This window comes from Heterodontus francisci, chromosome 1 (assembly GCF_036365525.1).
Source record: "Heterodontus francisci isolate sHetFra1 chromosome 1, sHetFra1.hap1, whole genome shotgun sequence".
Lineage (NCBI taxonomy): Eukaryota > Metazoa > Chordata > Chondrichthyes > Heterodontiformes > Heterodontidae > Heterodontus > Heterodontus francisci.
The window spans coordinates 7,209,800-7,223,263 of record NC_090371.1 but is presented as its reverse complement, the minus strand read 5'-3'; the positions used below and the strand labels follow the sequence as shown (position 1 = coordinate 7,223,263).

Below are 13,464 nucleotides of genomic sequence, written 5' to 3'. Positions count from 1 at the left end.
ACTTGCCAACCAATCAGCACTCTCTTCTCATGCAGTATAAGTTGTTGTTTTCCCTTACATTGGTTATTCTTGCGATTGTCCTGATAAGTGCAAGACGAAATGTCTCTATTTTCATCAATACTAATGTGTTAATATCAGATTAAGGAATAAAGTAAAGCTAATTCTACCCATCCCAAAACTACCTACAAGAGATTGGTGTCAAACAGCTCGGATCCTGACTGACCAATTTTTAGAAGCTAATAACAGTGACACTGTGATGACAATATGTTCTCTTTTCTATTTCACAGGTCTGTTTTAACACAAGATGTCAGCGTGATACTGTGTTCGGACTGGAAGAATGTGACTCCAAATGCCATAAGAGGGGGGTATGAAATTATTCACACTCCTTTCACTCAGGCTGATAGCTGTGGTGCGGTAATGTTTTTATTCTGCTAACCCTTTATAAATATTAGTTTAGCCTCAGCTGGAATATTGTGTTCCATTCTGGGCACTGCAGTTTAGGAAGGATATCAAGGCCTTAGAGAGGGTGCAGAGGTACTGATGTTGAAAGACCTCAGTTACGTGAAGACTGGAGAAACTGGAGTTGTTCTCTTTAAATGTGAATGTTAAGGGGGAATTTGATAAAGATGTTTAAAAGTATACTCAGTTTTGATAAAATAAACAAGGAGCAACTGTTTCCCGTTGCAGAAGGATCGGAAAACAGATGACATTGAGTTAAGATGGTAATGCGTGCAAGTACCAGAAGTGACCTGAAGAGAAAAAAATTTTACGCAGCGATTTATTGTGATCTGGAATGCACCGTCTGAAGGAGAGGAGGAAGCAGATTCAATACAACAACAACTTGCATTTATATAGTGCTTTTAACATACTAATTCCTACCTGAGCGCTTCACAGGACCATTATCTAACAAAATTTGACACAAGATATTATAATGAATGTCCAAAAGTTTGATCAAAGAGGAAGGTTTTAAGGAATGTCTTAAAAGAGGAGAGAGGGAGTGATATGGAGAATTTTAGGGAGGAAAATCCAAAGCTCAGGGCCTCCTGTTTCTCATCTACATGCTGCCCCTTGGTGACGTCATCTGAAAACACAGCATCAGTTTCCACATGTCGGTTGATGACAACCAGCTCTGCCTCAACTTACCTCTCTTCACCCGTCCACTGTCTCTAAGCTCAAACTAGATATTGGGAAGAGTGAAGCCATTGTTTTCCATCCTCCCTATAAATAAACTCTGTGGACTCGCCACCAACTCCATCCCACTCCCTGACAACTGTCTGAGGCTGAACCAACTGTTCACAACCTTGGTGTTGCATTCGACCCTGCGATAACCAGCACAGAACGACGCCATCACTAAGGCTGCCTATTTCAAACTCTGTGCCATCCCCCGACTCATGCCCTGTCTCAGTTCATCTGCTGCAGAAGCCCTTTTCAATGCCTTTGTTACCTCTAGACTTGACTATTCTAATGCACTCTTGACTGGCCTTCCTCCTTCCACCCACTGTAAACTTGAGGGCCTCCAAAAATCTGCTGCCCATGTCCTGACTCGCACCAAGTGCCATTCATCCATCACCCCTGTGCTCGCTGGCCTACATTGACTCCCGGTCAAGAAATGTGCAGAATTCAAAATTCTCATTCTTCTTTCAAAACCCCCCATTGGCCACGTCTTTCCCTATCTCTGTAGCTTTCCCTAATTGTATAAGCCACCGAGATATCTGAACTTCTCCAATTCTGGTCTGTCAACACTCCTGATTTAAATCTCTGCACCACTGGCCCTCAACTCTGCAATTCTCCCCTTAAATCTCTCTGCTTTTGTACCTATTTCTTTCTTTAAGATGCACTCCTTAAAACCTACCTAGAACATTAGAACATAAGAAATGGAACTGGTGTAGGCCATTCAGCCCCTCATGCCTGCTCCGCCATTCAATACAAGAAAGCTGATTTTCTATCTTAATCCATCTTCCTGCATTATCCCTCTATTCCTTGATTCCATTAGTATCCAAAAATCTATACATGTCTCTCTTGAATATACTCAATGACTCAGCGTATACAACTCTCTGTGGCAGAAAATAGTAAAGCCTTTGAGCAAATAAATTTGTCCTCATTTTTGTCCTAAATGGCCAGCTCCTTAATCTGTGACCCCTGGTTCTTGACGCCCCATCCAGGGGAAACATCCTCCCAGCATCTACACTGTCAAGCTCCTGAAGAATTTTATATATTTCCATGAGATCACCTTGTGGCCTTCGAACATTTAGGACAATCCCCTCATCCCAGGAATCAGTCCAGTGAAACTTTGTTGCCATCCCTCTAAGGCAAGTACATCCTTCCTTAGATGTAGATATTCCAACTGGGGATGGGGCCGTACTGGACCGGGTATTGGGGAATGAGCCCGGCCAGGTGGTCGAAGTTTCAGTAGGGGAGCATTTCGAGAACAGTGACTATAATTCCATAAGTTTTAAGGTATTTGTGGATAAGGATAAGAGCAGTCTTCGGGTGAAGGTGCTAAATTGGGGAAAGGCTAATTATAACAATATTTAGCAGGAACTGAAGAATTTAGATTGGGGGCGGCTGTTTGAGGGTAAATCAACATCTGACATGTGGGAGTCTTTCAAATGTTAGTTGATTAGAATCCAGGACCAACATGTTCCTGTGAGGAAGAAGGATATGTTTGGCAAGTTTCGGGAACCTTGGATAACACGGGATATTGTGAGCGTAGTCAAAAAGAAGCATTTGTAAGGGCTGGGAGGCTAGGAACAGACGAATCTCTTGAGGAATATAAAGACAGTAGAAAGGAACTTAAGCAAGGAGTCAGGAGGGCAAAAAGGGGTCATGAAAACTAATTGGCAAACAGGATTAAGGATAATCCCAAGGCTTTTTATACGTATATAAAGATCAAGAGGGTAATTAGGGAAAGGGTTGGCCCGCTCAAGGATAGAGAAGGGAATCTATGTGTGGAGCCAGAGGAAATGGGCGAGGTACTAAATGAGTACTTTGCATCAGTATTCACCAAAGAGAAGTACTTGGTGGATGATGAGCCGAGGGAAGGGAGTGCAGATAGTCTTGGTCATCTCATTATCAAAAAGGAGGAGGTGTTGGGTGTCTTGCAAAGCATTAAGGTAGATACGTCCCCAGGGCCTGATGGGATCTACCCCAGAATACTGAGGGAGGCAAGGGAAGAAATTGCTGGGGCCTTGACAGAAATCTTTGCATCCTCATTGTCTACAGGTGAGGTCCCAGAGGACTGGAGAATAACCAATGTTGTTCCTTTGTTTAAGAAGGGTAGCAAGGATAATCCAGGAAGTTATAGGCTGGTGAGCCTTACGTCAGTGGTCGGGAAATTATTAGAGAGGATTCTTCGGGACAGAATTTACTCCCATTTGGAAACAAACAAACTTATTAGCGAGAGACAGCATGGTTTTGTGAAGGGGAGGTCGTGTCTCATTAATTTGATTGAGTTTTTTGAGGAAGTGACAAAGATGATTGATGAAGGAAGGGCAGTGGATGTTGTCTATATGGACTTCAGTAAAGCCTTTGACAAGGTCCCTCATGGCAGACTGGTACAAAAGGTGAAGTCACACGGGATCAGAGATGAGCTGGCCAGATGGATACAGAACTGGCTCTGTCATAGAAGACAGAGGGTAGCAGTGGAAGGGTGCTTTTCTGAATGGAGGGATGTGACTAGTGGTGTTCCGCAGGGATCAGTGCTTGGACCTTTGCTGTTTGTAGTATATATAAATGATTTGGAGGAAAATGTAGCTGGTCTGATTAGTAAGTCTGCGGACGACACAAAGGTTGGTGGAGTTGCGGATAGTGATGAGGATTGTCAGAGGATACAGCAGGAAATAGATCGGTTGGAGATTTGGGCAGAGAAATGGCAGATGGAGTTTAATCCGGACAAATGTGAGGTAATGCATTTTGGAAGATCTAATGCAGATGGGAATTATGCAGTAAATGGCAGAACCCTTAGGAGTATTGACAGGCAGAGAGATCTGGGCGTACAGGTCCACAGGTCACTGAAAGTGGCAACGCAGGTGGATGAGGTAGTCAAGAACACATTCGGCATGCTTGCCTTCATTGGTCAGGGCATAGAGTATAAAAATTGGCAAGTCATGCTGCAGCTGTACAGAACTTTAGTTAGGCCACACTTGGAATATTACATGCAATTCTGGTCGCCACACTACCAGAAGGACGTGGAGGCTTTGGAAAGGGTACAGAAGAGGTTTACCAGGATGTTGCCTGGTCTGGAGGGCATTAGCTATGAGGAGAGGTTGGAAAAACTCGGATTGTTTTCACAGGAGCAACGGAGGTGGAGGGGCGACATGATAGAGGTTTACAAAGTTATGAGCGGCATGGACAGAGTGGATAGTCAGAAGCTTTTTCCCAGGGTGGAAGAGTCAGTTAATAGGGGACATAGGTTTAAGGTGAGAGGGGCAAAGTTTAGAGGGGATGTGCGAGGCAAGTTCTTTACACAGAGGGTGGTGAGTGCCTGGAACCTGCTGCCGGGGGAGGTGGTGGAAGCAGGTATGATAGCGATGTTTAAGAGGCATCTTGACAAATACATGAATAGGAAGGGAATAGAGGGATATGGGCCCCGGAAGTGCAGAAGGTTTTAGTTTAGGCAGGCATCAAGATTGGTGCAGGTTTGGAGGGCCGAATGGCCTGTTCCTGTGCTGTACTGTTCTTTGTTCTTTGTTCTGGATAAGGAGACCAAAACAATACACATTACTCGAGATGGGTGCATGGAACGCATTACCAGCGGAGGTGGTAGGCGCGGGCACGATAGCGTCTTTTAAGATGTATCTAGACAGATACATGAATGGGCAGGAAGTAAAGAGATACAGACCCTTAGAAAATAGGCGACAGGTTTAGATAGAGGATTTGGATCGGCGTAGGCTTGGAGGGCCGAAGGGCCTGTTCCTGTGCTGTAATTTTCTTTGTTCTTTGTTCTTTGTGGTCATATATAATTGTAGTAATACTTCTTTACTCTTATACAAAAACTCCCTTTGTGTGATAAAGGCTAAGATACCATTTGTCTTTCTAATTGCTTGCCATATCAGCATGTTATCTTTCTGTGGTTCATGTACAAGGACACCCAGTTTTTTAAAATGCTTTCATGGGATGTGGGCATGGCTGGCAATGCCAGAATTTGTTGCCCATCCCTCATTGCCTTTGACAGCTAAATTGCTTGCTAGGCCATTTCAGAAGCAGTTAAGAGTCAACCACACTGCTGTGGGTCTGGAGTCACAAGTAGGCCAGACCAGGCAGATTTCCTTCCTGAAAGGACATTAGTGAACCAGATGAATTTTTGCAACAATTGATGATAGTTTCATGGCACCAGAATTGAGACTAGCTTTCAATTCCAGATTTTTTATAAATTAATTGAATTTAAATTCCACCAGCTGCCGAGGTGGGATTTGAACCCATGTGCCCAGGGCATTAGCCTGGGCCATTGGATTACTAGTTTTTAGTGACATTACCATTATGCCACCATCTTCCTTCTGAAAACCAACAATTCCCAGTCTCCCACCATTTAAAACATATTCCACTTTTCTATTTTTCCTTCCAAATTGGATAATCAAGTGGATGATTGATTTCGGTCTTCTCCTGAGGTCCCCAGCATCACAGATGCCAGTCTTAAGCCAATCTGATTCACTACATGTGATATCACAAAACAGCTGAATGCTCTGGATACTGCAAAGACTATGGGACCTGACAACATTCTGGCAATAGTACTGAAAACCTGTGCTCCAGAACTAGCCATGCTCCTAGCCAAGCTGTTCCAGTACAGCTACAAACACTGGCATCGACCCAGCAAAGTGGAAAATTGCCCAAGTATGTCCCATCCTCAAAAAGCAACATCCCCGTTTCTGACCTTATACTGTAGGGAAGGTCATTGATGAAGCAGTTGAAGATGGTTGGGCATAGGACACTACCCTGAGGAACTCCTACTGTGATGTCCTGGAGCTGAGATGATAGACTTACAACAACCACAACCATCTTCCTTTATGTATGACTCCAACCACTGGAGAGTTTTCTTCCTGATTACCGTTGACTCCAGTTTTGCGAGGGCTCCTCAATGCCATACTTGGTCAAATGCTGCCTTGATGTCAAGGGCAGTCACTCTCACATCATCTCTTGAGTTCAGATCTTCTGTCCATGTTTGGACCAAGGCTGTAATGATGTCAGGGACTGAGTGGTCCTGGTGGAACCCAAACTAAGTCCCAGTAATGGTGCCATGAAACTATCATCGATTGTCATAAAAACCCATCTGGTTCACTAATGTCCTTTAGGGAAGGAAATCGGCCGTCCTTACCTGGTCTGGCCTCCACGTGACTCCAGACCCACAGCGATGTAGTTGACTCTTAACTGCCTCTGAAATGGCCTAGCAATTCACTCAACTGTCAAGGGCAATGAGGGATGGACAACAAATACTGGCATTGCCAGCCATGCCCACATCCCATGAAAGCATTTTAAAAAACTGTCCACAAAAAAAATGGCCAATTAGTGCCCTGTCCGTCTACTCTCGATCATCATCAGCATGGTGTGTGTCTTGGAGGGGAACATGCAGGTGGTGGCGTTCCCATGCATCTGCTGACCTTGTCCTTCTAGGTGATAGAGGTCATGGGTTTGGAGGTTGTTGTCAAAGGAGTTTTGTTGAGTTGTTGCAATGTATCTTGCAGATGCCACACACCATCCTGACTTGAAACTATATCGCCGTTCCTTCACTGTCGCTGGGTCAAAATCCCTTCCTAACAGCACTGTGGGTGTACCTACCCCAAATGGACTGCAGTGGTTCAAGAAGGCAGCTCACCACCACCTTCTCAAGGGCAATTAGAGATGGACAGTAAACGCTGGCCTCGCCAGCAACACCCACATCCCATGAATGAATTAAAAAAAAACACATTTCCTTGATTTTTTTCCATTTTCCATGTTCTTCCCCCTCATGTTACCCATCTATATCCTTTTGCAGCTTCATTGCATCCTTCTGACAGCCTACATTTCCACGTAATTTTGCATCGTCAGCAAACTTGTATACATTACTTTCAATGGCAGTTAGGGAAGGGAAAATTAATGTGGCCTTGCCAGTGACGCTCAAATCCCAAGATAAAAATCCTGGTTCCCTCATCTAAGTCATTGATATAGATTGTAAATAGCTGAGGTCCCTTGCAGTACTTCACTAGTTACAGCCTGCCAACCTGAAAATGACCTGTTTATTCCTACTTGCTGTTTTCTTTTCATTAACCAACCTCAATCCATGCTACTATTTAACCCTGAATCCCATGAGCCGTAATTTTGTGTAATAATCATGTGTGGCACCTAATTGAAAGCTTTTTGAAAATCCAAAAACACCACATCCACTAGTTCCCCCCTTGTCTACCCGGCTAGTTACAACCTCAAAAAATCCTAATAGATTCGCCAAATACGATTTCCCTAGTTATAAATCGTGTTGACTCTGCCCAATCATTTTTGATGTTCTATGTGCCCTGATACTGCATTCCTAATTATAGATTCTATCATTTTTCCTAAAACGGACTCTTTGATCAAGCTTTTAGTCATCTGCCCTAATGTCTCCTCTTTTGGTCAATGCCAGAAATTGTTTGATATTCCTTTGGATCACTTTTGGATGTTTTACTATATTGAGGTGCTGGAAGGTGGGATTAGAATGGGCGGGCAGTTTTTTTCCGCCGGCACAGGCATGATGGGCTGAATGGCCTCTTTCTGTGCCATAACTTTTCTACGGTTCTTTAAATGCAAGCTGTTGTTGTTGCACGCAGCCTAAAGGCATGGTCGTCAATGATGGAGCAATTAAAATCGGAGATGCACAAGATAGCAGAACTGGAGGAACATAGAGATTTTGCAGGCTGGGGGAGGTTACAGAGATAGGGAGGAGCCATGGAGGGATTTGAAGACAAGGATGAGAATTTCAAAATTGCGGTGCTGCAGGGTCGGGAGCCAATGAAGGTCAGCGAGCACAGGGCTAATGGCTGAATGGGACTTAGTTTGAGTGGCACAGCAGAAAAGCTTTCTTGGGTCGAGTTTGTCCAAACGTATCATCATTTTAAACCCTTCTATCATATCCCTTCTTATGAGAGGAATGACCCAGAGTCATCAATCTTTCCTCAGATTTCATTCCTTATTTCTGGGAGCGTCCATATAATCGTTCTCTGTTATTTACCACCTGTCAGTCCAAGTCTGACTGATAATCAGCCCCTATTGTAGATTGGCATGGGCTGCTTCATGATCAGAGGGTTGGTGAGTGAAGCTGAACACTGGGGAATAGTCTGTGAACAGCTCCATCCCTGCTTTTATTTTGGAGGGAATGTCATTGATGAAGTAAATGGAGATGGTTGGACTGAGGACTTGCCTACAGTGATGTCCTGGAGTTCTGTTCATTGTCCTTCTGACAACCACAGACATGAGTTCAGCTCCTAGATGGTTTTCCATTTTATTTTTGGTGTGATTCTTCACTATTACTTTTCTGTAAATCTATTTAATACCAATGAAGAAGTTTTAAATACTATGGATTTTGTTTCAGGTTTGTAACAATAAAGGCAACTGTCACTGTGATGATGGTTGGGCTCCTCCATATTGCGCATCCACTGGGGAAGGTGGCAGTATTGACAGTGGAAATTGGAATGACACAGACACAGGTAGTTATTTTGGTCATTAACTGTTTATTTTGTGGTCATTGTTTTCTCTGTTATGTCTTTCTCTCTGCTGCTTATCACCATGTGTCCTCCATCTGAGGTTGTAGAACAGTTCTAGTCATCTTTCATATCAATGTTCAGGTTACATGGGATCTGATCCATTTTCTACCAGCTGTGCACCTTCATCTTTACAGCCTAGAAGGACCTCCCTGAACTGTGTGGAAATAACGATACGGCAGATAGAAATGTTTATTGTCCTAACTCAGTATAATCTGTATCTCCCAAACCTGTAACCTCAAGGATCAAGAAGGACATGGGAAGAAAGTGCACAGGAAAGTCATCACTTTTAACTTACCCTCTGACCCTCACAACATCCCTACTTGGCCATATATTGCCATTCCTTCATTGTTGTTGGGTCAAAATCACAGGATTCCTTCCCTAACAGCACTGTGGGAGCGACACTACACGGATTGTGACAGCTAATGTTTAACCAGTAACGTTATTTTTTATTCGTTCATGGGATATGGGCACTGCTGGCAAGGCCCATCCCTAATTGCCCTTGAGAAGGTGGTGGTGAGCCAATTTCTCGAACCACTGCAATCAATGTGGGGCAGGTACACCTTCAATGCTATTAGGGAGGGAGTTCCAGGTTTTTGATCCAACAACAGTGAAGGAACAGCAATTATAGTTCCAGTTCATGATGGTGCGTGACCTGAAGGGGAACTTACAGGTGGTGGTGTTCCCACATGTCTGCTGCCCTTGTCCTTCCAGGTGGTAGTGTTTGCAGTTTTGGAAGGTGCTGTCAAAGAAGCCTTGGCAAAATGCTGTAGTTTATCTTGTAGTAGGTACACGCTGCAGCCATGGTGCTCCGGTGATGGTGCAACTGAATGTTTAAGGTCAAGTGGGTTGCTTTGTCTTGGATGATGTCGAGCTTCTTGAGTATTGTTGCAACTGCACCCATCCAGGCAAGTGGAGAGTATTCCATCACACTCCTGATTTGTGCCTTGTAGATGGTGGACAGGCATGTGGGAGTCAGGAGGTGAGTTACTCACTGCAGAATTCCCAACCTCTGACCTGCTCTTGTAGCCACAGTATTTATGTGGCTGCTCCAGTTTAGTTTCTGGTCAATGCTGATGGTGGTGGGGGATTCTGTGTTGGTAAGTCTACTATTGGTTGTTTCAGGGAAGGTGGTTAGATTCTCTCTTCTTGGAGATGGTCATTACCTGGCACTTGTGCACCATGAATATTACTTTCCACTATCAGCCCAAGCTGAATGTTGTCCAGGTCTTTCTGAGTGAGACAAGGTTTGCTTGATTGCCTGAGGAGTTGCGAATGGAACTGAACACTGTGCCATCATCAGCGAACAACCTTGCTTCTGACTTTATGATGGAGGGAAGGTCATTGATGAAGCAGCTGAAGATGGTTGGCCTTGGACACTACCCAAAGGAACTCCTGCAGTGATGTTCTGGTGCTTAGATAATTGACCTCCAACAACCACCAACCAATGGAGAGTTTTCCCCCTGATTCCCATTGACTTCAGTTTCATTAGGGATCCTAAATGCCAAACTCGGTTAAATGCTGCCTTTATGATAAGGGCAGTTACTCTCATCTCACCTCTGGAATTGACGTCTTTTGGCTGTGTTTGGCCAGATCTGTAATGAATTCTGGAACTGTGTGGTCTGGACCCCAAACTGCACATCAGTGAGCAGGTTATTAGAATCATCGAATCATGGACTGGTTACAGCACAGAAGGAGGCTACCAGCCTGCCATGTACATGAACGAGAGCAATTCAGTTAGTCTCACTGTAAGGATTTAATCTGTAAACTGTAAGGATTTAACCTCTTACTCACAACAGGTTCTGACGTGACAAAAGTGCAGTTGTGAATTTACTTCATTGAGACAAAGTCAGGACAATTTTATTAGGTTTTACTCAAACTAAAGCAATAAACTCGGGCAGCAATTTACACTCCTACGCAGGCCGCTCCCCATAACCCTGCAAATCTCTTCTCTTCAGCTGCTTATCCAATTCCCTTTTGAAAAGCACAATTGAATCTGATTCCAGCACATTCTCAGGCAGAGCATTTGTTACAACTGAGACGGGAGGAGTGGACTTCTCCATGGTTCACATTATATATTTACATGTTGGTGGACACAAAGGTTGGTGGAGTTGCGGACAGTGATGAGGATTGTCAGAGGATACAGCAGGATATAGATCGGTTGGAGACTTGGTCGCAGAAACGGCAGATGGAGTTTAATCCGGACAAATGTGAGGTAATGCATTTTGGAAGGTCTAATGCAGGTGGGAGGTATACAGTAAATGGCAGAACCCTTAGGAGTATTGACAGGCAGAGAGATCTGGGCGTACAGGTCCACAGGTCACTGAAAGTGGCAACGCAGGTGGATAAGGTAGTCAAGAAGGCATACGGCATGCTTGCCTTCATCAGTCGGGGCATAGAGTATAAAAATTGGCAAGTCATGCTGCAGCTGTACAGAACCTTAGTTAGGCCACACTTAGAATATTGCGTGCAATTCTGGTCGCCACACTACCAGAAGGACTGGAGGCTTTGGAGAGGGTACAGAAGAGGTTTACCAGGATGTTGCCTGGTCTGGAGGGCATTAGCTATGAGGAGAGGTTGGAAAAACTCGGATTGTTTTCACTAGAACGACGGAGGTGGAGGGGCGACATGATAGAGGTTTACAAAGTTATGAGCGGCATGGACAGAGTGGATTGTCAGAAGCTTTTTCCCAGGGTGGAAGAGTCAGTTACTAGGGGGCATAGGTTTAAGGTGCGAGGGGCAAAGTTTAGAGGGGATGTGTGACGCAAGTTCTTTACACAGAGGGTGGTGAGTGCCTGGAACTTGCTGCCGGGGGAGGTGGTGGAAGCAGATACGATAGCGACGTTAGAGAGGCATCTTGACAAATACATGAATAGGATGGGAATAGAGGGATACAGTCCCCGGAAGTGCAGAAGGTTTTAGTTTAGGCAGGCATCAGGATCGGCGCAGGCTTGGAGGGCCGAATGACCTGTTCCTGTGCTGTACTGTTCTTTGTTCTTTGTTCTTTGTTTACCCAGTTACTGATACGGCCTATTATATACTCTATTTTTTTCAGAATAATGTTTACCAACCAGGTTTCTTTAATAAACAACAAAATTTATTATAAAACAAGACTTAGTCGGTAAAGATGCAGAGCATTAACATACAAATTGAAATATGCAAATTCCCTTTAGATTAGCCCAATATATTTCCAAGTCAGGATGGTGTGTGACTTGGAGGGGAACTTGCAGGTGGTGGTGGTCGCATGCATTTGCTGCCCTTGTGCTTCTAGGTGGTAGAGGTCATGGGTTTGGAAGGTGCTGTCTAAGGAGCCTTGGTACACACAGCTGCCACTGTGCGTTGGTGGTGGAGGCAGTGAATGTTTGTTGATGGGATGACAATCAAGTGGGCTGCTTTGTCCTGGATGGTTCTTGAGTGTTGTTGGAGCTGCACCCATCCAGGCAAGTGGAGAGTATTCCATCACACTCCTGACTTGTGCCTTGTGGATGATGGACAGGCTTTGGGGAGTCAGGAGGTGAGTGACTCGCTGCAGGATTCCCAGCCTCTGACCTGCTCTTGTAGCCATGGTATTTATATGGCTACTCCAGTTCAGTTTCTGGTCAATGGTAACCCCTTGGATGCTGATAGTGGGAGATTCAGCAATGGTATTGCCATTGAATGTCAAGGGGAGATGGTTAGATTCTCTCTTTATGGAGATAGTCAGTTGAAATTTGTCCTACATGAAACAGCTGCAGAAGTGGTTGACTTCTCAACCAGAAGAAACCAAGATTGGTTTGATGAAAAATGACATGGAAATCCAACAGCTTCTTCAACAGGAACACTTCTGCCACAATAGATTACTTGCAAACCCTGGTTACAAATGCTGCATATATGGAAACCTGCAGCCCTCTGCAAACCAACCTCTGAGTCATCCAAAACAACTGGTGGAGCCCCATCAGGCAGCTTCCCTATCTCCAATGATGTTGAGCAACAGTATTTTCAGGCACCAACCATTTTCTCCATTTTCTTCGATATGATGCTTCAAGAGGCAAAGGCAGGCATGACAGAGGGCAAGTTGTTATGACCAGGTGAGAAAGGGCTCTAGGGGTTCCCTCTCAGCCTTTGCCGTAACAGGGTTTAACTTTTAAAACACTGTAATTTTAGCTCCTCCTCAGTGAATCCTTGTTCATTGCTCTCCAATTGTTCAACTCTGTTAACCCTCCAGCTGGCCTCTCTTTCTCTCTGTCCTCCCCTCTGTCACCACTCTGTTAAACTCTCCGCTGGCCTCTCTGTCTCTCTCTCCCCCCCCTCTGTCACTACTTTGTTAAACTCTCCATTAGTCTCTCTCTCTCTCTCTCTCTTTCTCTCTCTCCCTCTGCCACCGCTCTGTTAAACTCTCTGTTGGTCTCTCTCTTCCTCTTTCTCTGCCACCACTCTGTTAAACTCTCCGCTGGTCTCTCCATCTCTCTCTCTATCTCTCTCTCTGCTACTTGATCCACTTCACTGCCCAGAACTAGGTCCAGCAATACCTTCTTCCTCATTAGGCCGGAAACATACCGATAAAGAAAGTTCCACTGAACACACTTCAGAAAATTTCTGCCCTTTACACTATTATTATCCTAATCTATATTAGGATAATTGAAGTTGCCCGCTATAACTACTCCTTAGTTTTTACACTTCCCTGCAATTTCCCTGCAAATTTGTTCCTCTATATCCTTCCCACTAGTTTGTTTCTTATAGAATGTACCCAGTAGTGTACTGCATCTCTGTCGGCACAAGTGAG

At 44.5% G+C, this 13,464-nt stretch overlaps 1 protein-coding gene across 1 annotated transcript in view; it reads left to right on the top strand.

The window, feature by feature from the left end:
• LOC137377649 (disintegrin and metalloproteinase domain-containing protein 12-like) overlaps positions 1 to 13,464 on the top strand; it is a 330,681-nt gene that overhangs the window by 296,015 nt on the left and 21,202 nt on the right. The window contains exons 25-26 of the mRNA XM_068047535.1: positions 288 to 365; positions 8,534 to 8,648. Coding sequence (XP_067903636.1) covers positions 288 to 365; positions 8,534 to 8,648 — 193 coding nt within the window. The remainder of the gene's footprint in view (positions 1 to 287; positions 366 to 8,533; positions 8,649 to 13,464) is intronic.